At 40.2% G+C, this 26,084-nt stretch overlaps 1 protein-coding gene across 1 annotated transcript; it reads left to right on the top strand.

The window, feature by feature from the left end:
• The first annotated feature begins 2,399 nt into the window (after window positions 1-2,399).
• Window positions 2,400-15,980, top strand: LOC5579911 (proton-coupled folate transporter). The gene is made up of 5 exons (XM_001657841.2): window positions 2,400-2,591; window positions 13,745-14,074; window positions 14,138-15,145; window positions 15,202-15,527; window positions 15,585-15,980. Exons 2-5 carry the CDS (start codon window positions 14,054-14,056, stop codon window positions 15,706-15,708), a joined length of 1,479 nt encoding a protein of 492 aa, XP_001657891.1. The 5' UTR covers window positions 2,400-2,591; window positions 13,745-14,053; the 3' UTR covers window positions 15,709-15,980.
• Window positions 15,981-26,084: the final 10,104 nt, after the last annotated feature.

The raw sequence follows: 26,084 nt of genomic DNA, 5'->3' as shown, positions 1-26,084 counted from the left end.
GATAAGAAAGATAGAATCTGATTGTTGTTTTTCAGCGGAGGCCTCATTCAACATGATGAGCACTGAGATGGTAAAAAATCATTCAACTGCTAAAAATCAACATGGTGTCGAAATCCAAGATGGCCGCCTGATTTTCCAACCTTGAAATGATACACCTGTGTTTCGGCATTACGTCCACATTAGAACAAAACCTGCTTCTCATCTTTCAATTTCGCTATTTTTCACATGCATGTTAGGCGGTATTAAGAACGATACTTTATGCCTCATAAAATCAAGGATGTTTTTTTGCTTCAAAATTTAAGATTTCCATTTTAAATTAATGCACTTTTGTCAATGTTTTACGTTAAAACTACAGATATTACCACAAGATTTACTAATGTCCCGACGCGCAATCTATAAACTTCATTCAATGAACAACAATGCATATGGTAAAAAATATTTGTTTAAAACAATCAATGTTTTTGGACGGTTTTCATTTATTGAATTTATGTATTCATTATTACTGAATTCTGAGATATGTCGAAGAATTATTCTGTTGTCAGAAATCGCATTATAAAAGAAAATTCCTGTTTTATAATTTGGATTTATAAGATTTATAAGCTGAGTATTAGGCTCGGTTTCTCGGTAGGGACGTAACGTCAGAAAATTGAAGAATAATAAGAAAAAGAGTTTACGTAACCTTTTTTTATTGGTAGCCTCTAAATTCGACATGCTGAGTGCTATCAAGGTGAAAAATTCATTCTTCTACTTAAAATCAAGATGGCGTCAAAAATTCAATATGACCGCCAGATTTTATCACTCAAAATAATATTCTTATTTTTTTCTTCACTAGACTCGAATAAAACACAAAAGGCTCAAAACTTGTTTCTTTGTTATACAAAAATGATATTTGTATTGATTGCACTCGCCATATACGTCAAAATCGTATAACATGATTTAGAAAATCGTTCATTTGATAGGGCAAATACCATTGCTCACCTAGTTTCTGTAGCAATTTTTCCTCAGCTTTCTGATGATGATCTCAGAATTCAAAACTAGCGGTGCGCTAATGGTGAAAAAACGATTTTTCTAACAAAATTCAAGATGGCGGCCAAATTCAAAATGGCCGTCAAAATTTTTTCAAGTTTAAATGAAATCTATATCCTTTCTCTATACGATGCCACTTAAATTGCTATGTGTTCCAAGCGAAATATGAGACATATCACGTGAAACAAACTGTTCAGCTAGCTGGCGAACGAGGGGTCCACCAATTTGAGAAAACAGAAAGGACCACCCTTAAGTTTTATCGAAAACTAGCGATCGGTGACATAAAATTGGAAATCTAACGATGGGTGCCGATGGCGGCCTGGTTTCAGCGAGAATTGCTCATGTTACGAAATGGCCTAAGAACTTGTCAGCGGATTTAACTGATTCTTGCACAGTTAGGTTCTTGAAGTGTTCCGAAGTGTTTTTGTGTATAAAAGCTCAACCACGAGAAAGTCGAGTGAGAGTGAAAATGAGAGTTTTTGAAACAAAAACATGCATAGCCGTGTATTCTATGAAGCAACAGGGGCTGTATTTTTTTTCCTTTTCTCTTATAAGCAGATGAAATCAGCTCACCTGTAAAAAATCTGAACTGCTACGGCAAATGAAATGTAATATGTTGTTAACAAAATGTTAATAAAATCTTAAATTTGTTTTACCAAATAGAATAATAATGTTGTCTAATAAAACAGAACACCTATATATAAGAATGAATGTAATGTTTGGAGTGATACTAATAAAGAATTCAAAAAAAAAAACAGTTGCTGTAATATTCACCATAGCTTACGGCATTCAAATGTGGTGAATTTGTTAAGCTTTTTGAAAAAAAAACCTTTCAAAGTTCAGATTCCAAAATTAACCATTTTGGTTGATAACATATTCACCTCCATGCCATAATAACGCACAGATCTGTGGATAAGAGCTTGTGTGTACGTGCTCTGGGGGACACTCTCCCTCACTAAACCTCGAATAAGAGAATATCCAGAAGTCCTCCACTGTAAATAAATATTTCATGAAGAGACTTCGACTGAAATTTTGTGTATAGGTTTTTTATATTTAATATTAAATGTTATTCGGGATAAAAAAAATGATTTTTATGACACAGCATTTATTAATAAATAACTATGAAGTGAAAATTTAAAAAAAATCTCGAGAATTCCATACCTTTTTAAGCACATCAAATTCTGATGTGACAAATATAATCTATGGAAGAAGCTAATAAGCAACTTTATTTAGTTTTTAGACAACAGTTTTACTTAAAATTCTTATTGGAATTCATAGCAGAGCCGGCATATTCCACCAAGAGACGCGGAGAGAATTCGCCATAAAAATGCTCTCTCTCTCCCTCTCTGGGTCGACTGTCGTCGTCACCCATCAAAGTGGACGTCATAATCTGTCGCAGTTTAAATTATGTTGTGCTCCTCGTTGCGTCGCATTCCAAATGAATGCTCGATAAGTAATAGATTAACATTGAATAAACTTCAAAGTGATGTTTCTCCTAAATATTAACATCTGGTAATGCAATACAAATGAAAGATTTCAATCAATAATAAGATCGCAGCCGAACGGTGAGTTTCAATTAATGTTTACATAACTTGAGCAGTGTGTGTGTTAGTTGCGGCAAATTTGTTTTGCTGGTTCAGCAAATTCCAGGGCTGTTTCAGCTGACGCGGTTTTTATCTTTTAAACAATCTCAAATTGGCGCGTTATTAGTGTAAGTTAGTGATTTATTTCTATCGCACATCGAATGCTAAGGTTAGCGGTATTGGAAGTTGAGATTTTTCATTCTAAATGAATCGAGAAACAAAGTGGTGGATTAATTACGAGTTAATGCATACATATCAATCTAATTAGACACAACACCAAATATCGGAGAAAACCAACATCTCTTCCTCATGATAATCAATCCGTTATAAAAGCACATGTTCAACATTTCGGCTAGAATAATTACAGGTCTTGAACTTATCTTCTAGTAACAGCCCTATAATACTTTTTTCTGGTTATTTGTGTGACATCTAAAGCCAATATTTTTTTGTGGCAAATATTTTGAAATCAGTGTCTACGATTGAGTCATTATGAGTCTTTACCAGCGTTTGATAAACGCAAGTTGAATGTTGTTTCAGAGGAAAACTATTTCATTGGAAATATGAGATTTGTTTCAAGGAGAGAAATAAAAGCTAGGATAAAGGTAATATTGTATCGAATATCAATATAGGGTAGGTGTACCAATTATGAATGCAATATGTCAACAGTAGTAATAAAAATCAAGTTGTAACCGCGTTTCTAAAACGCAAGCATGACTTTTTGGTGTCAATTACTGGTTTAAAGCCTTGCGATTCTGTTGATTTAAACAGTTTTAGTACTAAATTGACTTTAAGCTTCTAAAAATGGATTTTAAAAAGCGTTGTCTTTGTACCAATTATGGCAATAGCGTTCCTAGCATTCGACATAAAAGTGTACCAATTATGGACTATCGAATATTTGCACGAAATGAACTCAAACGCCATGAAGAGCGAATGATAATGCAACGCTAATATGTAATGAAGATATCGCTCATAAAATTTTCCAAAAATTTTGGGTTAAATAGATGTTAAATCAATTTTTTGTAATGGGTTCACGGGAGAAAATTAATTTTCGAAAAAGAAGTCAAAATGTAGTGTAAATGCAAATTATGATACAAAACAGCATTAATGATTTCACATTACCTTTCCAGAGCCAATTTTTAATGAAAAAAGAGGGAAAATTCAAAAATCGAGTGTCGCTGAAAACCCCTCTCTATCATGAAATTAGCATCTTCCGCTCGCGAACGTTTTCGAACGTGTGATTGAAAAATCTTAGTAATTGAGTACAAAACATGAAGATAATGCCTTACCGAACCGTCCCGTCGTGGAAGTCACCCGTAAAATAGCTTTAATTCTTTTATTTTACTGATCAAAAAATGTAAACAAACCGCCTCCAGAGTATTGCCATAATTGGGCTCTCATAAATTCTTTGTACCAGTTATCGACATAGTGGAAATAACACGATTTCCAACTTAAAACAGAAGAATTGATTGCATACCAGCTAAATTTATTCATTTGTTCTCACTAGGTAACATACATTCATCGGTTGAAACAGTTTATCCGGATGAAAACGTACAATTCGTAACGGAGGTCCCTTAGCCAACTGCTAAGAAGGTGACATATATGTGAGGCAAAATTTTCAAATGTTCATTTTTCGAAGCTTATTGCACGAATGTTCTTTTCAAGGTTTAGTTACCATCAAAAACAAATAGTTTAATCATTCCTGTGAATATAAGCCATTATAGTCTAGTGAAACAGTAAGAAAAATCTCTTTTTGTTCCCACTATTGCCATAATTGGTACTATAGCCATAATTGGTACTTCTACCCTACATATGCTAGTAGCTTTCAAATTGAACAAGCCAACTTATTTACTTTCAGTTTAGTTCGTGTTTTAGTCTCGAAAGTGACTTTTTCTAAACTTTATATTCACTGATACTCCTCTGCAAAACACGTATGAAAAATGCATTGTAGAAAAATACCTTAAAATTTATGATTTAATTCATTAATGTGGTATAATAAAATCCCTGACAACATTCTTCATAGAATTTGGCATAACTTTTATGGTTATTTCAATTATTAAATATCTGGAAGACATTTGTACCGACATATCGTTTACAATATTGGAAATAGTACCTTAAGTAATTTCTGGTGTCATTGTTTCAAATTTTTCAACGATAATCAGCTCATTGTAAACCTGTAGGGGCAATGGGGGCAATATGAACATACGGGGCAATATGAGCCACCCCGGTTTTGACCTCAAAAACAGTGTTTCAATGTCTAGTGTCATTAGAATCTGCTAAAGGATGCCTCAAATAGCCACCACAATAAAAACCGTAAGAATATTCGTTTAAACACTCAAGATATTTACAAAAATGTACAAATTTGTCCTTCGTCATGAAAAGCTTATAATTTTGGCAGTTTTTAATTAAGGCTATAAGACAATTATATTTATAATTCTGGTGAATTTTACCAATCCATTGAAACATCTGATCATAATGAACAGTTCATGAGCGAAATTAGATTTGTTCGTAAACAAAATTATTGAAAAACAATATATTATTTTCGAGATGAAGGGGCGGGACAAAATGAGCCACCTAGATTTAAGCAAAACAAACGATGTTTTGAACATACAAATGCATTGCCTAAATATACCAGATTATTTTTTTACTGCATAGTCATCTTTTTGCACCATTACAAGTGGAATACTTTGCTAGAATATACGTTGAACCAAGTATCGCAATTCAGTTCTAGTATAACATGGTCTGTTTAGTATGTATTATTTATCTTTAAAAAAATAAGCCGCTAGAATCAATATTTTCAAGCAAAGCAAATACAATTTCCTTTCCAATAATGTTCTCTTCACCACTAACTCTTTTCTATACTGTTTTAAATAAAAATCATTCGATTGAATGAGGTGGCTCATACTGCCCCGTAGGGTGGCTCATAATGCCCCATATGGTTGGTGACCACGTAGAAAAACATGGTTTTCCAAAAAATTCCTGAAATAATTTGCAAGTTGATGTTAACATTAATTATCGACGTAATATGGAAGATAACATTTTATAGTACAAGTCAGTTGCATTTAAACCATATTTTTTGCTGGTTTTCTATGCATTCCATGACGTTTTCCTTAGGCGGCCCATATTGCCCCGATCACCCCTACAAATAAAAAATTTCATACTTCAATCAAATCGGTAACAAAAGACTTCGGCTTCATTCGAATTTACAAAAACAGTGTGTTGTTATTGCGGTAGTTTGGTTTGCTAGGTCAGCAAAACCTGTTAGTGGGTGTTTTTTTTTCCTCTTTCGTAAACTACCAATACACTTTACGGATGTTTGTTTTGAACCTATGGAGTAATGTAGCAATAACTGTATCTATCATAGAGTAGAAGCGTGTTGTTATCACCGGCAAATAAGATTGGTGTAAGCACGTTGTAGTAGGTTAGAGGAGAAGTGTCTTTAATTTATTGGAGGCACTCTGCACTCAAGTTTAATTTGTGAGCTGTTTAGAATTTTGTCGAATTTGTATTGTGTTTTCATCAAAATCCTTTATTTACATCTTAGTTGACTTTCATATCATATGCGATCAATCATTAATGTTGAAGAGTACTGAATTGATTTTGTAACACTATGACATTTGTTTTAAGTTCTGAGTTAGATTTCGTTAAAGTTTGTAAATCTTGTGCCTGTCAATGATCAAAATTCAAGATGTTGATTCTGACATAAAACATCTCAAACAAAATGTTATTTCAACAATCATCGCTGGACACGAAAGATTCTTATCGGCTTGTGTGATACACTGGTGATTAGTGTATGGTCTGTAATCGTTCCTATCTTCGAGATACTAGGAGATGGGTTAGGCCAGACACAACAGAACAACCTTTGCTATCATCGCAAAAAGTAATCAATTATATTTTACTGCTGATTGCTACTTTGTTAGGGCGCCCGCCTTTTGTGACTAAGAAGATGGCATGATAAACGAAAATTGTTGAATCATTGAGGACAAGAAATCATCGTCATCCTAGAGTAGATGTGCTAGTATTTACCGCCCATAGATAAATAATTCTTTCAAAAAATCCAACAAATTTAGAATACTGCCAATTATTGCTGAACATTTGAATGTTGTTAATATAATCTTTCACCGTGGTGAATGTTCTCGGAAAAAATGCTTCTCGGTGACCATTTCTGAATAATATCGATTTGCAATACTTACTTATGCTTTATTCCTTATGGGAAATAGCATACAATTTCTCGGAGTTACTTTTTATTTTTAATCACCCTGCCCTCGTGTTTCTGGTTACTTATTTTTGGCTGTTTTGTTTCGATTCTGCGTTTCGTTTTACAGCGTTCCATTTCGTCACGTTTAGGTCATTTTCAATTTGAAGAATGAGCAGATTAGCGGAGTACAAATTGAAAAGTATTCAGATTTTAAGTGGTCAAGAGCCCCCCCCCCCCCCCCCCCCCCCCCCCCCGTTGGATTTTTGGCTATTAGCAGTTCATTTTCCAAAACATTGGCATTTAACAGCACTACTGCTAATACGTCAAACGAAATCTTTCAATTCATGTTTAGCTGTTGTAGTGTACCGTTGTCCAAATTTCCGTTTATTAACCAGATAAATTAGTTAATCAATGTTCCAGTGTTGTAAAATTTTAATTGTTTAATATTTTGTTAAATAGTTCTGATAAAATTAATAAATATCAAAAACATGACCATTAGACTGATGCAAATTTTGAAGTTTTTGCCTCCCTATGCTTTAATGATGGCAATTATGATGAAAAAGATCATCCCAAAATTTTAAGTGATTCGGATAAAATTTGGTTGGGCACACGCTATTTGAAGTTTATATGGAAATTACTATGGAAAAGGCAAACCTTCTGTGTTCAGTCCTCTAACTCATCGTCATAATAATCTATGGAAAAGTGAACACACTCATCTCATGTAAAAACTTCCCAGCTACAACTTTACCGAAGGCCACATTTTGATTGGACGTAAGAATAATTTGTTATTTTTGATAACAAAGTCCAGATCATGCTGAGATGATCATTCAATTACTTTCAGAGCAACACTGCTTTTTTGCTGTAGAACATAGTAGCCTGGATTACTTTGATCTATTCTTCCCGCCAGGAGCACCACTGTTGCCAGCCGAACAGTTGATGAAGCATGCTACATGCAAACCAACTTTATGATAATGAATAACAATTTATCTTGACGTCCAATCAAAAAGTGGTCTTCGGCAAAGTTGTAGCTGGGAGGTTTTCACATTAGAAGAGTTTGTTCACTTTTCCATAACATATTATGACGAAGAGATAGAGGGCTGAACACATAAGATTGGCGTTTTCCATAGTAATCTCCATATAAACTTCAAATGGCGTGTTCATAGTCAAATTTCTTCCGAATCACTTCAAACTTTGGGAGGATGCTATTTACCACAATTAAAATCGTTTAAGCATAGGGAAGCCAAAGTTTCAAACTTTGCATCACTCTAATGACCATTATCTATGAAAAACAAAAACCAGGCAGAGAACCTAACTTTTCTGGAAGAACAACTTCTTCCTATAAAAATATGTATGCAGCTTAGTCAAAGCTGTCCATTGAAACCATAAAAATGATTGAAACGTTGTGCGTAGAAGAAATCTGTTTTGTTCTGACTGCCGTTAAAACTAAAGGTCGTTGAGAAGTTTCACGGTACCGCGACAACGTAGGAATAGGAGTTGTTGGGCAAAGACAAAGAACTATACAAAGGGGTCTACTTTATTCCTTCAGGTTAAGTACCCATAGAGCACTATGCCCAGCTACTCAGAACGTGGAACGTAATGGAGGAAAACGACGAACAATCGTGTGGTAATCAAAATTGGACGCAGCTCTTCGATAAACACTTGAATGATGTTGCGAACTGTCAAGGTAACGGAGGAAATGTTTACGTAAGTCCTACGGACGATGGAAACCAACCAACTATGAGGGAGGTGGAGGATGCCATTTAACTGATCAAGAACAACAAAACTGCTGGTATGGATGATACCGGAGCTGAACGCATAAAAATGGGCGAAGAGAAGCAGCTTATTTGTCAGCACCAGTTGATAGGTACAATCTGGTAAACAGAACAGCCACAGGAGAAGTGAAAGGAAGCGGTCATTTGTTCCATCTACGAGAAACTTTTGAGCGATCTCCATTCTAAATGTGGCCTAAATCATCTTCCATCGGTTATCACCTGTGATAAACGAGTTCGTGGAAGTTATCAACCGACTAAACGGCCGATCAAAAAAGACCATATCTTAACCGTACGGCATAGCTTTCAAACATTTTGTGGATTTCACGTCATAACGCTACACCTCTTCTTCGATTTCATGGCGACATACACTAGCATCGACCACGTAGAGCTATGGGAAATGAAGAACAGCTTTAGGGGCCTTCCTTAGCCGAGTGGTTGCAGTCCGCGGCTACAAAACAAAGCCATGCTGAAGGTGTCTGGGTTCGATTTCCGGTCGGTCCAGGATCTTTTCGTGATAGAAATTTCCAGGACTTCTCTGGTATTATCGTACCTGCCACACGATATACGAATGTGAAAATGACAACTTAGGCAAAGAAAGCTCTTAGTTAATAACTGTGGAAGTGCTCATAAGAACACTAAGCTGAGAATCAGGCTCTGTCCTAATAGGGAGGGTGATGCCAGGAAGAAGAAGAACAGCTTTTACTGGAAGCTCACGAGACTCTTGTGCAATAATATTTGAAGATTTCAGACGAATATTTAAGTTCGTTTGATTCCCGACGGAGACTACGACAAGGTGATGGACTCAAAATTATGCTAGCATGTGTTATGTGGAGCACAGGGTTTAACAGCCGAGGAACGTTTTTCTACAGATCCGGTCAATCTATTTACTTCGCGGATGATGCGAACAATAGCAGCTGAACATTCGAAAAGGCAACAGACCTGAAACATGAAGTAGCAAAATCCGGATTGCTGGTGAACGCATCAAAGTTTAAGTTCATGCTAGGATGCTGAGCAGAGTTCGACAGGGTATGGGAGCTATTCAAATAACACCGTAACGAGTGTAATCAGTATTTTGTTACACTTTTGGGCACAAAACAGTAGGTTTAGGTTAGGATGTGCTTGATGGTTATGTCTGGTGCGTCCTAAACAAGAAGCACTTTCTTGCTCTTACCGTTTATCGGTACTGGATCTACTGGAGAAAAATCCAGTGAATCGTAGATCTAATTCACAGATAGAAATAAAAATCCTAAAATCATGATTATGTACCCTGATATCATAATTCCACTGTTTTTCATATTATGCAAATACACCATTATTTGAAATCATGATCTCATGAATCAGATTGTCGTAACACCTCACACACGTTATGTTTTTGTAGCTGGTAGCTCGGAATCATGCGGTGTTTACAGACTCACACTTAAATCTCAATAAACGAGCTCTCCTGCGAGAGCAAAATCATTGAAGATCTGTTTGCGAATCTCACGCTTGAGTTTTTCATGCAAATTCACTCAATTACACTTAAACCGTCATATATGATTCAGTCAAAAAGCTCGTGAAAAATCTAATGTTGTTGTTTACGTTAGAAACGATTACAACTATTCTACCAGACTTGTAATCTTTGCTTTGTGTAAGAAAAATATCGAAATACGAGCCAATGAGTCAAATAGATAAGCCAACTCATCTATTAATTTTTGACTGCTGAGTTACTTGATTGACAATTAACGTATGAAAAATCTCAAGCTTTAGTTATGGGATTTCAATTTCTCACAACATTGATCTAATTATACTTCTGTCAGTCAACCCGATAGAGCGAAAACAAAAAAGACAGAATATGCCAGAGTGAGAATTGAACCAAGAATCTCTTGATGGAGAACCACGTACTTTCTCACTCTACCAATTTATTGTAATTAATCATGAGTGATCGATACGAATGAGTTGAAGCAAAACGCACCGCTTAGTGTTGTCACTTTGGTTGCTACGCTTATAAAGAATCATGATTTGTTATCCTGACGTTATGAACCAATTAGGTACATAATATATGAATTTCGTGGCTTGTGATTCATGATTTCTTTTATCAGTGTAGGAATTTTTCAAGCGTTATGTTTTCTTGAGTTTTGATAAAAGAAAGTGCTTTACGAGTTCTTACAGAAGAACCTGGTATATATTACCACAATATAACTTTATCAAACTATATAAGGTATTGATGCAGCATTGTATTGGAATCTTGCAGTCTCAGGCTGATCGTATAGTATTGTGTAGATATAACCCTAGAGATTTCTTTAGGAGTTCATACTAGAATTCTTGTAGGAAGGTACCAAGATACTTATTGTGATCCGAATTTCTTCGAATGTTACCTCAAATATCCCTTCAAAGATCTCCTACAGCGAGTTCTGCGGGTTCATTTGGAAATTTTTCTATGATTGAATCAGCAATTTTGGAGTTCTCCTTGTTGGTTCTTATCCAGTTAGGCCAAATGCCGTTAGGCCGAAGGGATCATTAGGCCGAAAATGATCGATAGTTCTAATGAACTGTAAGTTTGGATGTGTAACTAACAGGAATAGGTCAGAATGATTTGCATAACCTTTAAGCCGCCGAATGCATGTTTGAGGCAAATAGATTGTTGATTGTTAGATCCGGATAATTTGCATTACCTAGAAGCCCACATTATCAAATGAGAAATATAACTAGAAAAAAACAGCCTTTGATTAAAGAAGGAAAAAACACTAATGAATGTGTTAGCCATTTGAAATAGAAGTATGATTTCGTATTTACGACCCTTTCGACCTGACGACATGAACCCCTCCTTATTCCAATAAGTTCTCACACATGCTTCAGGATTTCAGGATCTTATTCGTTCTATCAAAGCTTTTTTTTTTTCAATGATTCCTTGTTTTTCCTCGTGTATATATTCAATACACTGTAATTATTGTAGACAATTTGTAGTGATTTTCAAAGAACGATTTTTTTTTTCAGTTCTTTCAAATATTCTGCCAAAAATACTTTAAAGCTAAGTTAATAACTTATTTATTTAGTGATTGTCTCAGGTACTAGTGCTATCTTCCTAAGTATTTTCCCTAATTCACACCATTCTCACAGTTTTTCTTGTGGATTACATGTGGCATAGTAATCCCATTATGTGGGCTTAGCGACCGAGCGGTTAGCAGCGTCAGTCGTTTAGGCGTATTGTGTCACGGAGCGTGGGTTCGATTCCCGCTCCAGTCGGAGGAAGCTTTTCGTCAAACTAAAACATCTTCACTGGGCTACTGGGTGTTCCGTTGCCATATGTAAGCGATTGTTCAGTTTGTGCAGCCTTTGGCTGAAGACGGTGTAAATTGTGTTTTTATTATTCACTTTTCTGTAAAATGTGAGTACAGCAGTTTTCGCGTTTCACGTATAGACGGCGCTATTTGTATGCTGGCAGTTTTTTTTTAATTTGATCGGGATAGGGTTTACAGGATAGAAGTATCGTTACAACCTTATGGATCGCGAGACAAATATGCGTAGAACAGCGTGGTCATTGGCCAGACTATCATTGTTCGAGCTTGTTGATGCAAAACTTTACCACCAGGTGGCACTAGTGACCATGAAGCATTTGTTTTGCGGATATACCAGGAGCATGACGACTTATATAGATGGCGTCTTCGGCAAAGTTGTTCAGTACTCAAAAACTATCATTATTCAAGTTCAATAATTCGAGATTTTGCCTCCAGGCAGCACAAGTGAGTGCAAAGCTTTTTTTGTGTATATTTCAGGAACATGACTATTTAGAAAGATGGCGTCTTTGGCAAAGTTGTTTAGTATGTGTAGGGCTTTCATTGGTCGAGATAGTTGATTTAAAATTTCCCCACCAGGTGACGCTAGTGAGCAAGAATCTTTGCATGAAAATGCTTGCTAGTGGCTTCTTTCTAAGTGGTCTGGATTCTAAGTTATCTGATATACAACCTAGTGGCAAAAAATCGAATCTCATGGATGAAATAGAGATAGCCTTCGAGCAACTAAGCAACTCTGCTGAAGAGGCCAGCTTTCTAAGTGGTCAGCCTCCTGAGATATCTGAAAAGCAAAGTTTAATGTTCACTGGCGCCAGCTGGTGGCAGAATTTTAGACCAACTAGCTCGAACAATTAAGCTTATTAAACAACTTTGCCGAAGATGTCATCTTTGTTAGTGGGCTGACTCCAGAGACATTTGCAAATTAAAATCTTCACGCATGCTAGCGCCGCCAGCTGGTGGAATTCATATGCATGATCATTGATCACCCCATGCCAGCCCTTGATCTCCTAAACAACTTTGCCGATGTTAATATTCAATCGAAGTAGATTACACGAAGGTGAGGTATTTCATGCTGAATATGAAAAACCAAGAATGTTGTACAAGGTACGAAGCGCGACTACTCGCGTTTCAAACATTCGCGCGACAGACGAAAGGTTAATTTATCGAACCTTTTCTGCTGTTAAGATTACGGTGAAGTTCACTAGAATCCGTAAAACGAGCTAAGTGTGTACCCTCATAATAATGGGAAAATCTTATAGTAAAAGAATGAGATCTCGCATAAATTATGATCTCCTCCAAAAAGCCATTAGTAACCGAATGTGTAGTTCGTTGTTTTTAAGCAAATGAATGGACTAAGATTAAAATTATCTCCACAAGTAGATATATGAGGATCTTGTCTTCATCTTAGCGTTGCTGAATAACTTTTAAATCCATTGGTTTGCTCAGTATCAACAATCTGAAAGCTCAGTTACTAATGGCTTTTAGGGCAAGATGCAATTGTTTTGGTTTTACTAATCGGTTTTGTTAAAATGGATACCTAGGGATCCGGATCCTGTTTTTGACACCTCCGATTCATTTCGGCAGTGGGTTTTTTTTTAGCAACTGAGCTCATATTTGGCCACAATTTGCATCGTATTGAAGTGCTTCTTATTGCAAAGCTTCAGAGAATCCGGCCAAGAAAAATCCTCCATGCCAAAGTGAATCACGGAAGGCCCAAATAACTCTGCATGGCAGAATCTGCACCCTATTCAGAAAATATCCGATGCAAATGCCGAAACCGCAAATTCGAACACATGTTTCACAATTGAGAATTTTAGAATTATAAATTCATATCATTTTCACACATATTACAGCTTTGATAAAAAATACATGAACAATTATGTTCCTTTCTATTTCCAGCATACATCTCGTCTCCTCTTGCTCCCAGCTTCCTCAACTAAACCGAAACTCTCCGACCTTGAATCTCCTCCGAATGCATCGTCCACAGAAGCTGGCGCCTTATCATCGCTACCTCCAGCAGCTGAATTGCCCTCATCATCGCCAGAGACAATCTCTCGTTTGGACAGCGATCCGGTCCTTATCAACAATCTCGTGTAGCTGATATTGCGCTTCAGCACCGTTCGAATCGTCTGGCAGTCTTCATCTGTACTTCAGTTGTGATGTTCCACTTTCATTGACGGGCGGCTATGTGATTCTCGAGTGGACATCATGAGTGACGAAGGGGTAGTGGTAAGAGGAACATGGAGTGATTAATTTATATTGCTAATTTAAATCTATTCATCTGTGTTGTAGATGCCGTCGGCTCCCGTTGAACGGTGGTACCACAAGATCACCGTGGAGCCGTCGATGTTCCTGTACATGATGGCGTTCATGCTGACGTCGGTGATCGAGCAGGTGTTCTTCCTGTACAAGGCATGCACGGTGAATCACGGATATTCACATGATATCTGCATCAATATTGAAAGCTACCAGGATATCAAGAAGGAGGTTCAAATAACGACTTCAAATTTCCACATGTGGAATAACATAGCGATGTATGTGGTACCGATCGTGTTGGCTTTGTTCCTGGGAGCGTGGTCCGATCGCAGAGGTCGGAAACTTCCCCTGATCTTGGGGTTAATTGGGAAGTTTGTGTACTCGGTGATGATCGTGGTCAATACTCGAATGGAAACGTGGCCTGTGGAATATATCATCTACACAGCTACGATACCAAGTGTTCTGACGGGAGCAGACATTGCCATCTTTGCGTCCTGTTTCGCGTACATCTCGGATGTTACAACGGTAGCGGATCGAACCTTCAGGATCACCATCCTCGATGCAACATATCTGAGCACGATGCCCATCGGAGTTGCCATCGGTTCCCTAATCTACAATCGTACTGCCAGATCGTTTACGATCATGTTCGCGATCAATGCTTCGTTGCTACTCCTCTCGATCATCTACTCCATCATTCGACTCAAATCTCGTACTACCGATCGGCAAGTATCGATCACAGAACTGCGCTGGTATCGCATGCCCGGTGACTTCTTCGACAAACAACACGTCGTCACATCGCTGAAGACGTTCTTCAAAAAGCGCACCATGAACCGGAGGATCTACCTCTACATACTCATGGTCGCCATGTCATTCTACACATTCCAACGGGACGAAAAACCGAAAATGTACCTGTACACTCAACTGAAGTTCAACTGGAATGCCGATCTGTACAGCTACTTCAAGACGTACCAATCGGCTGCTTACGTGGTGATGATGTTCCTTGGAGTACCGTTCTTTACTAAGATTCTCCAGATGAAGGATACAGTAAGATCTGATTCACCATTAACAAACCACCTTCTAAACACCACTTCTACTTGCAGTTCATCATCATGATCGGCGCCACCGCCCATGCCATGGCTCGCTTTGTCTACATCTTTGCCGAAGTGGATTGGCTTCTGTACGTCGGTGCGTCCATTTCAAGTCTTGGTCCGGTCGTGGCACCGGTTCTTCGATCGATGATTTCAAAGATGGTTCCCACGACCGAGCGGGGCATCATCTTTTCGTTCCTGTCCGTGTTTGACAATGCCGTTCCCCTGGTGAGTGGAGTTTTGTATACGCAGATCTACAACGCGTCCATAAACAGCTTCCCGCAGGCGTTCTTCCTGCTGACCATGGGAACTCAGGCCGTGGTGTTCCTGTTGACGATGTGAGTATAGGGGGTACAGGTTCAGCGATGAGAACGTTAACCATTTATTCGTTTTAGGGGTGTTCACATTGCTCTACGAGGAAAAACATTCGAGGAGGGAACCACAGAGAATCTGAACGGGCTCATAGAAGGAGAGAAGCTACCCGCTAGTATTGGAATAGCTGCCGAGGAGAATGAATAAAACCTTGATATTGTTCAATGTTCTTCATAAACAGTGATTATAATTCATCGAAACTGGCTTCGTCTTATAGTGATAAATCACACGGTTGCGAATAGAACTCTGTCACATCCAAAACGGTCATGAATGGCATTAAAAATTTCACATATGGAGCAATATGATTATGTCGAAAGAAAAAAGACAAATTTCTTCAAACCACTTAGTTCACAAGCGTAGATAAGAGTATTCAGTGCATGAGGAAGAATTATTAGCTTTATAAATTCCGTACTTTATATTGAAAATTTAAAAATTCAAATAAAAATTTTATACACCATCACGTATGCTTTTGAAGAAGCGTATACGACACTAAGTATTTCGACATATATTGGCATGTTTCCTAAATTAATAAAAGTTCATTGTGACTTATTTTTCAAAATTAGCACTAATTAAACTATTTCAAACCATTCTTTTGAGCTAAATATGAATAAATTTGTTGCCTATCATTGTCATCTCATTCAGTTAACCCAAGTCTCCTCAGTAGTTGATAGATATACAATTGTTGTTATACTAGTTCGTTTTTTGAGTAGGCGTAAAATATACATATCTGTTCAACATTGAAACTCGATTACTTACTTCCATTCGATAGCTCAATATCCTTTAATACATGACCTGCGTCACAATGTTACTCCAACAAAGTCGGTCCATGGTTGCTTACCTTCAGTTTGTCCATCGTTCCACACTTCCAAGATCCTGCTCCACGTGGTTAAACCACTTAACTCAAAGCGCCCCTTTTTGTCTTGCGAAACATATGGACTGACTGGATTTATTGAAGCCTGTCCATTTCGTAACACTTTCTAGCGCTTTATGGAATAGGAGGCAGGAAAGAACGTCGCCTTGTTGAGGTCCCTTGGGAGTTTCAAATGGGTTCGAGAACGCACTCGATTTCTTCGCATTCGTATACCGTGTGACAGGGACGATACTCTATGCCCAGGGAAGTTAACCTTTCGGTCGTCGTGCGAATTTTTGTAACGCGAGTAGTCGCGCGTTGTACTTAGTACAACACCCTTGGTTTTGCAAATATCCCAGGAGTCTGACCACTTAGAAAGATGACGTCTTCGGCAAAATTGTTCAGTAGCTCAAGGGCTATTATTATTATAGCCAAGAAATTCGGGATTTTGCCACTAGGCGGCGCTAGTGAGCATGAAACTATTGTTTCTCAGATCTCACGATCCTGAGCACTTAGAAAGATGACGTCTTCGGCAAAGTTGATCGGTAATTCAAGGGCTATCATTGTTTGAGCTATTTGATTCAAAATTTTGCCACTAGGCGGCGCTACTGAGCATAAAACATTTGTTTCGCAAATATCTCAGGAGCCTGATCACTTTGAAAGATGGTGTCTTCGGCAGAGTTGTTCAGTAGCTCAAATTATTTCTTTGTTTAATCCTTAAAGTATGAGATTTTGTAAAACAATGATAGCCCCTGAGCTTCTGAACAACTTTGCCGAAGGTGCCTGTCTAAAAAGTCGAGATCATGCAGTATCCGCAAAACGAAAATTTCATGCTCACTAGCGCCGCCTGGTGTCAAAATACCCTATTTCTTGGCTCAAATAATGATAGCCCTTGAGCTACTGCACTATTTTACCGAAGACATTATCTTTCTAAGTGGTCAGGCTCCTGAGATATCTGCAAATAAAAGTTTCATGCTCACTAGCGCCGCCTAGTGGCAACATTTTGAATCAAATAGCTCGATAAATGACAGTCCTTAACTTACTGAACAACTTTGCCGAAGACTTTTTAATTAGTCAGGATCCTGAAATATCTGCAAAACAAAAGTAAAACTTCCATGCCCACTAGTGTCACCTACAGGTCAAATTCCGAATTAAATGAGATACCATCAGATAGCGCTTCACCTCCAGAACAACTTTAATAAAGACCCCAAGTATCTATATTATCTGGATTTTGAGGTATAACGATTTCAAACTGTGGTTTCCTCGAACCGCATATAGTGCGTTCATTATTATGCAACTTACATGTACATTTGTTGATTTTACCGTATTATAAAGAGCCATACTGTAAATAAAAACTGTCGAGTATTGTTCTTAAGATGATTCTTGAGGAATACATTTTGGTTTGGTGTCGATAGATATCTTTGTTGCAAAATGATAGCATATAAATCACAACTGTTGTACAAAGTACAACAGCGCGACAGCCCAAAGGTTAAATAAATTTCCATTACGTAAACATCCTGGACCGACCGGGAATCGAACCCAGACACCTTCACCATGGCTTTGCTTTGTAGCTGCGAACTCTAAACACTCGGCTAAGGAAGGCCCCTTCCTTTTCCGTAGCTCTTCATTGCCAATGGCGTCATAGCCCGCTTTGAAATCGATGTACATGTGGTGCATAGGAACTTGATATTTGCGACGCTTTTGGAGGATCTGCCGCAAAAATATTTGGTCCGTTGTCGATCGAATGTTCTAGAAACTTTTATAAATCGTAAACATAAACAACTTTGCACAATACAAACCCTCGCTAAATTTTGAAACAAAAAAGATATGACAGTTTATGCATTTGACGTATTTGAGATCCAGGGAAGATCTAGAAAGGACAGCAGCAGCTGAATCCTTTATCTTATTCTTAAGTGTGTGCCAGATATCTTCTACGTTGTCAGTAGTCCTGATCTGCCATTTTGAAATACCAAATGACAGCTAGCAAGTTTGTTTTGATTGTGAACTAACACTACATAGAAACAACATACCATAAAAAATATTCTTCGACAAAGTTCGTTTTCCAAGCACATACTTGATTTTGGTTTAATTTCACCGAATTTGTTTTTTTATTCACGGATATCAGATGCAGGGCGTCACAAAGTAGGAATAGAATATTCTTTCACTCTCACGGGGTACACATCACAGGTAATTCCTCACCATTGCACAATGGTCGGAAAAAAGTGAAGTTTGGCCAAAACTATTTTTATCGCCTTAATCGATGAAATATGTAATCTGAATATGTTATTTGGCGTTTTTGTTATTCCAGAGGGGATTATGCACAAATTACGTAACTTTGAAAATAAGATTTTTTTAAAATTAAAATTGTTATCAAACTGGGCTGAAAGCACAAATTTTGTTTATATTTGATCGATTTTGATCAAAATGTGTATGAATAGTGGTTAATATATTTTAAATAAACTTTATATGAAAAATATCGTCAAAATATATGTAAAATATTGAATTATTCAAATAGCTCTAACTTGCAAATCAGCAAATTTCTGCAAAAATTTTAAAGGTTTTTTGTAAGATCTAAGGATGCTTTTTGATGTGCAATATTCGAAATGGCGGCGACATGACGCGACAAGAGTTGTTTTTCATGTTCAAAATCATCAAAATTACTAAAGTGTAATACTGAATAGTATTAAAACTTTACCCAAATATTTTTTTCCATCCTCATGCTCGATAAAAGTGTTGAACCATAAGCTTTCAGATAGTGGGTAACTTAGGGGGAAATATTGCATTCCTAAATTACAAAATTTGTGCTTTATTTTATTGTCACATTTTTAAATTTTTTAACTTCAACCGGTTTGCCGTCATCAAAGTCATATAAATTTAAATTTTAGTTCAGTTTCAACAAAGGATCATAATAATATAATACATGAAGTATATTTTAAAACTAAAAAAATCATGAAAATCTCAAAAAAGTTTTTGGTAGTTTTGGCCGCCCCTTTATATGGAGCCCGATCATTGTGCATTGTGGTAACACCTAACGGTCCTTGCTTTGTCTTTCCGAATTTGAAAAGATATGGTTCGCAATCAGAACATCTTCTTCTGCGATTCATAACACTTGGAATATTACATTAATGACGAGAATAGGGTAACGACTGTTTATTTCGTTCATAACCACTAACAGTTGGCGCCAACGGCAAAAATTGCAGACAACAACCTTTCGAACATTCAGTTTCTCTTACCGGCCGCCGAGCGGCGATACAGATGTTTGTATTCCTCTCACTGATCGCGCTACGCTGGATTCTCAAATTTCTCAAACTTTCAACACAAGCGCATCGAAGAATGGTAGTCGGAGAACTGTCAAAACGTATGGAAAATAATGAAAATCGTAAATTACTCGCAATTAGGAAACTGAATCAAAAAAGTAGTGATTAGAAATCAAGTGTAAAGTGAAAACATAACTTTTTTGTGTTTAGTTCATCTTCCGAGGTGCTTTCTTTGCTTCAGGATTTCGTTTTTACTACCATTGAAAAAGAGCCATCTATTGCCTTTTCAGTTTTGAATATCGCCCTATTCGAGTCGTGACCAGATTCATGGATGCAGAAGAACATTTTCGCTCCACTGTATTTACGTTTCTTGCAGTTAATAATCCCTAACGATGCCATAGAATCCATAAAGTGAAAACCAGTGTATACACTTTAATCAATTCACCGACTTCAGCTAAACGTTTCGCCGAGAACCCAACAGCTGAGATTTCAGTAATATTCAGTGCCGAATATCGGTATTTATTTTACTGAGGTTCCAATCCAATTTTTTGCCGAGATCTCGGCGAACGTTACCGACATTCGGTAAACGTGTACCGAGATCTCGGTAAAAGTTTTACCGAGAATCATCAAATTATTACCGAGATACCAGCTGTTGGATTCTCGGCGATTCCGTTTAAGTGTGTACACAAACCCACCAGCTATCATTTCCATCTTCCTCGCAGTTGACCTCACTTCGCACCCACTGACTACTTAGATTACTGAACCTCCCTTCAAGGAATCTTGGGTAGACTTGATGATAATCGCTAGTTTTCTTTTGCTGTGTACCTTTGATCTTTTTGGACAAACATAGAAACAAGCCCAAATTGTTCTATGCATTTCATTTACGTTTTTATTGGAAAAAGTGAAATGATGCGTATTTGAATGGCTACTTTATATTCAATCATAATAAAAGGTGCTATCCTGACCAAGATTTTTATAATGACAGGTTTACCGATCTAAGCAGTCAGTGGGTGCGAGGTGAGGTCAGCTGTGGGGGAGATGGAAGTGGCAGCTGGTGAGCTGGCTAGCTGGCAGGTTTGTGTACACTGTTTTTCACTCTATGGTTTCTATGGCGTTGTTAAGGATTGTTTACTGCAAGAAACATAAATACAGTGGAGCGAAAATTTTCACCAGCATCCATGAAGTTTCAAAAACGACTTGAACTGTCGTCATTAATGTAATATTCCAGTACTATGAATCGCAGAAGAAGATGTTCTGATTAAGAGCCATTTATTTTTTAAATTCGAAAAGACAAAGCATGGACTGTTGAGTGCTACCACAAACTTGAAAAGATGGTGAGGAATTACCTGTGATGTGTACCCCGTGAGAGTGAAAGTAACATTCTATTCCTGCTTTGTGACGCCCTGTACCTGATATCCTTGAATCACAATGTGCTTTAAAAGTGATCTTTATCGAAGAATATGTTTATGGTATGTTTTTGTCTGTGGTATGTTGTTTCTATGTAGTGTTAGTTCACAATCAAAACAAACCAGCCAGCTGTTATTTGGTATTTCAAAATGGCGGAACGGGAAATCTGACACATTGGGGTACCTCCCTTCTAGATACCTTGATCCTGACATTACTTTTGCATATCTCGCGGAACATTACTAAAGGACCTATCTAACATTGAGAGGCTCTCTTTGTTTACTTTCTTTTTCATTAATAACTGAGTCACATTAACCTCTTCTGTTGCGTTTTTTGTATGAAACGCTAGTCAAGGAAATTGACTTTCGAACTATAGTGAAAAACTTCCTAAAATCTTTAGTATTCCACTGTTATAATCGAAAGAGAACGAGAGAGGAGAGAATCTCTCATTTGTACATAGGTCCTTTAGTAATGTTCCGCGAGATTTAGTTGAAAAATATGGTCTGTTAATTTCCCACAACTCGTACTAACAGATATTCCACTTATCACATGTGTGAATGTTATTCCGAATCGAACTGCCGTTGTGAACGGTTGCGTGTCTTTTTGAGTTGCGAGACAAGTTCGAATTCTCTTCCGTGCGTGTGCGAAGTGCACTCTTTTTTCGCGATTTCCCGCTCCCGCGACTGCTCTCCGGCGCTAACCTACCTCCTAGGGGTGGCTAGCCAGAAAGCATCTCTGCTAGTCGAAGCAGAGCAACCGCGGCCCATAGCGATGGGTCGCAATAGAAAGCAAAAGGCGGACTCCGCCTCGATCCCCGCCCCGCTGGCCGACAGCGGGCAGACCAGCGCGCCAAAACGAGCCAGGAATGAAGATGCCAACCCGGCGGCATACAGCAGGTTGCTGGCAAATAACAAGTTTGCCTCCCTGCCTGTGGACCAAGCCCCCCCGGGCGCGAAGGTTCCCCCCCTCTTCACGGCGTCGAAGGACCTCTCGGCGCTGCGATCCGAGCTAGCGGCCAACAACATCCGGCCGCTGTTCAAGCTGTGCCATACCGGCACTAAGATCATGTGCGCCTCCGGCGCCGATTACGACAAGGCCGGCAAGCTGCTGAAGGCAAAAGGGGTGGAATTCTACACCCACGATGCCCCCGGTAGCAAGCCGTTCAAAGTACTCGTCCGAGGGCTGCCGGAGTTCACCCCGGAGGCCATCATCGATGAAATGAAGGCGGCTGGACTCAAGCCGACGAGTGTGTTCCCCATCCGGCGAGCACAAGGAGGACGACACCGGGACCAGCTCTACCTGGCCCATTTGGAGAAGGGGTCTACCACCATGGCGGGCCTGACAAGAGTGAGAGCGCTCTTCCACATCGTGGTGGAATGGGAGCGCTACCGCCCGAAAAAACGAGACGTGACGCAGTGTGGCAACTGCCTCGCGTTCGGCCACGGGACCAGGAATTGCCATATGAAGCCCCGCTGTGGCAAATGTGCCGGTGCGCACGCCACTTCGACCTGCCAGCCGATGGAGGGCACCGAATCGAAATGCGCCAACTGCGGTGCAAACCACGAGGGCAGCAGCCGCAACTGCCCCAAACGTGCGGAGTTTCTGGCAATCCGCCAGCAAGCGTCCGCCAAGAAGCTGGGACGGCAACGCCAGCGCCAACCACCCCCACCGCTGACTGAGGAGCACTTCCCGACGCCCCGCTACCAAGTGCCCAATCTGCCACCGCTTCCACCAACCCACCGGCAGGCATCCCGCCAACCAGCCCCTTCCGTTCAGCATCGCCTCGCGGCCGCCGCCGCCGCCCCACCGGTGCAGAATGCGCCCCCTCCTGGATGGGGGAATCCTGGACGCAGTGCCCCCGGCACTCCTCCCTCCGACGACGGCTCCCTGTATACTCCGGAGCAAATGTTGGAGTACACCAGGGACTTGTTCCAACGGCTGCGCGCCTGCCGTTCCAAGTCGGAGCAGATCAGCGCCGCCAACTCGGTGGTATTCGCCTTCCTCGCCAAATATGGCCCGTGAGGCCACCACCAAAATCCTCAATTGGAACGCTTGCTCCCTCCGGAGCAAAAACCGAGAGTTGTCCGCCTTCCTGGACCAGGAAGGCATCGACATAGCTGTGATCACGGAGACGCACCTCAAGCCGGAAGTTAACATCTTCATCCCCGACTTCCGGCTCGTGCGGCTTGACCGGTGCGGATCCGAAGGTGGAGGCGTTGCGGTTGCTCTGCGGAGGAACGTAAACTGCACCCTGCTGCCGAGCTTCCAACTACAAGTCATCGAGGCCGTAGGTGTTCGGGTGGAAACCTCCATCGGCCCAATTATGATCATCGCGGCGTACTGCCCGAAGCAAACCAACATCAACGACGGAACATCGGCGGCCCTAAAGCAAGACATCGTCAAACTGACACGGCGGCAGGGGCAGTTCATCCTGGCTGGCGACCTGAACGCAAGGCACGAGACCTGGGGAAACCTCCGGCGAAATAGGAACGGCCTCATCCTACAACAAGACCTGGAGGAAGGCCACTACACCATCCTGAGCCCGGATTCACCCACCCGCCTGAGCCGGTCCGGGGCCCATGCGACCATTGATATCTTCCTGACCAACATGGCCGACAACATCTCCCAACCGGTCGTTCACCAGGACCTGAGCTCGGACCACTACCCGGTGGTGGCAGAAGTTGGTTCCCTGGTCAACCGGCATCGGGTCACCCGGCGCAACTACCACCGTGTCGACTGGGGCCAATTCCAGCGGTGTGTCGATGCTAACATCCAGTACGAGGCTCCCCTGGCGTCCGCTGAAGACATCGACCGGCACCTGCAGAGCGTCGAAGAGGCCATCTCCGTGGCCCGAGAACAGCATGTACCAGCATCTGGTCAGGTGAGCAACACCCTTTTTATCGATCGTGTTACCAAAGATCTCATCCGTTTAAGGAACACCAAACGCAGGCAGTACCAACGCTCTGGTCTGCCTGCGTTGAAAAGCGAAGTCAATCGTATATCCAAAATAATCAAGGCCAGAATGGTGGACCTCAGGAACGATGATTTTTCCAACAAGATCCGCTCTCTCCCAGATTGTGCTAGGCCATTCTGGAAGATGACCAAACTTTTAAAATCCAAACCCAGACCTATTCCACCGTTGATCCCATTAGACAACACCGACTCTAAGGATCGCTTGATAACCCCTGCGGAGAAGGCTGCTGAGATAGGTCGGCATTTCGTCAGCTCCCACAATCTAGGGCTAGACATTCCTAGCCCACACGAAGCTGCTGTTTCCGAACACGCAGCTAACCTACACCAATCTCCCAACGACTTCTCGGAGGAGTTGGAGATCACTGCTGACGAGTTGCTGGCCTATCTCAAAACATCCAAAAACATGAAGGCCCCAGGTTTCGACAACATCCTGAACTTGGAGCTCAAGCAATTGAGTCTCCAGTTCTACCAACATCTGGCACTGATTTTCAATCAGTGCCTTCGACTTAGCTACTTCCCCTCGTCGTGGAAGTCAGCAAAAGTCATCCCCATTAAGAAACCTGGGAAGGATCCTTCCTCCCCCAAAAGCTATCGACCCATCAGCCTTCTCTCAGGGTTATCAAAGCTTTTTGAAAAAGCGATCAACAGACGGCTGCTTTCGGCAGCCGATCAAAACAACATCTTGCTCGAGGAACAGTTTGGCTTTCGACGCGGTCGTTCAACCGTGCACCAACTGACTCGAGTAACCAACATCCTCAGGCGGAACAAGTCCCTTGCCAAATCCTCCGCCATGGCGTTGCTCGATGTTGAAAAAGCATTCGACAACGTCTGGCACGACGGCCTGGTGTACAAGCTGCACCGATACAATCTTCCCACCTATTTGGTGAAAATCATCAAAAACTATCTGTTTAACAGGACGTTCAGGGTTTCCCTTAATGGAGTCAACTCAGACCCTCACAACATCCCCGCAGGTGTTCCACAGGGCAGTATTTTAGGTCCCCTACTATACAACCTGTTCACCTCGGACATGCCTCAGCTCCCTGAAGGCGGCTCTCTGTCACTGTTCGCTGACGACACATCAGTCGTCTACAGCGGCAGATTCACGAGAGCACTAACATCTCGACTCCAGAGAGGCCTGAACGTCTTGTCAGATTATTTGAACAGCTGGAAGATCTGTATCAACGCAGCGAAGACCCAGGTCATCCTCTTCCCCTATTCCAAATCCCCCAGACTTGTTCCGGCTGAGGATTGTAAAATCACCCTCGGTGGATCAACGGTGGAATGGTCTGATGCAGCCGACTACCTTGGGCTAACGTTAGACAGCAAGCTCCTCTTCAGACAGCAGGTTGACAAAACGGTCATCAAAAGCAACATCTTGCTAAAAGCACTTTATCCACTCATCAACCGGAAGTCAACTCTGTCTTTGAGGAACAAGCTTGCTGTTTACAAACAGGTCATTCTTCCAGTAATTGAATATGGCGTACCAATCTGGGAGAGTTGCGCTAAAACCCACCATCTGAGGCTCCAGAGGACCCAAAATAAGTTCCTCCGGATGATCCTCAACAGTCCTCCGAGAACGAGGACAACCGAGGTCCACCGTCTGGCCGAGATCAAAACTTTAGAGGAGCGCTTTGGTGACTCGATTGAAAAATTCAGGGCTCGTTGCCACCAATCTGGCCAGCAGGTCATCCGGGACCTCGTTCCCCCTTAGGTTATCAAATTTTTTGTAGTGTAAATAGTTAGTTAGGTTATCAAATTTTCTTTTTATAAAAAAAAAACTACCAGAGCCCATAAGGCCAAGAAAAACCAGGGTAACACCACAAAATCAAACCAGCCAAACAAAAACCATTACAAACAAAGTTGAAGGACCCCTTCGGGGTCAAACCCTTAACATGTAAAATAATTTTGTACAAAAATCCAAAATGAAAATAAAATGAATTTAATGAATAATGAATGTGTGAATGTTATGTATGTAGAAGGGGCTCAAAATCAGAAGAAGTTTTTTAAATCATTAATAAATTGAATTATTGATAAATTTT

This window comes from Aedes aegypti, chromosome 3 (genome assembly GCF_002204515.2).
Source record: "Aedes aegypti strain LVP_AGWG chromosome 3, AaegL5.0 Primary Assembly, whole genome shotgun sequence".
Taxonomy (NCBI): Eukaryota; Metazoa; Arthropoda; class Insecta; order Diptera; family Culicidae; genus Aedes; species Aedes aegypti.
This window is presented reverse-complemented; position numbering and strand designations above follow the sequence as displayed.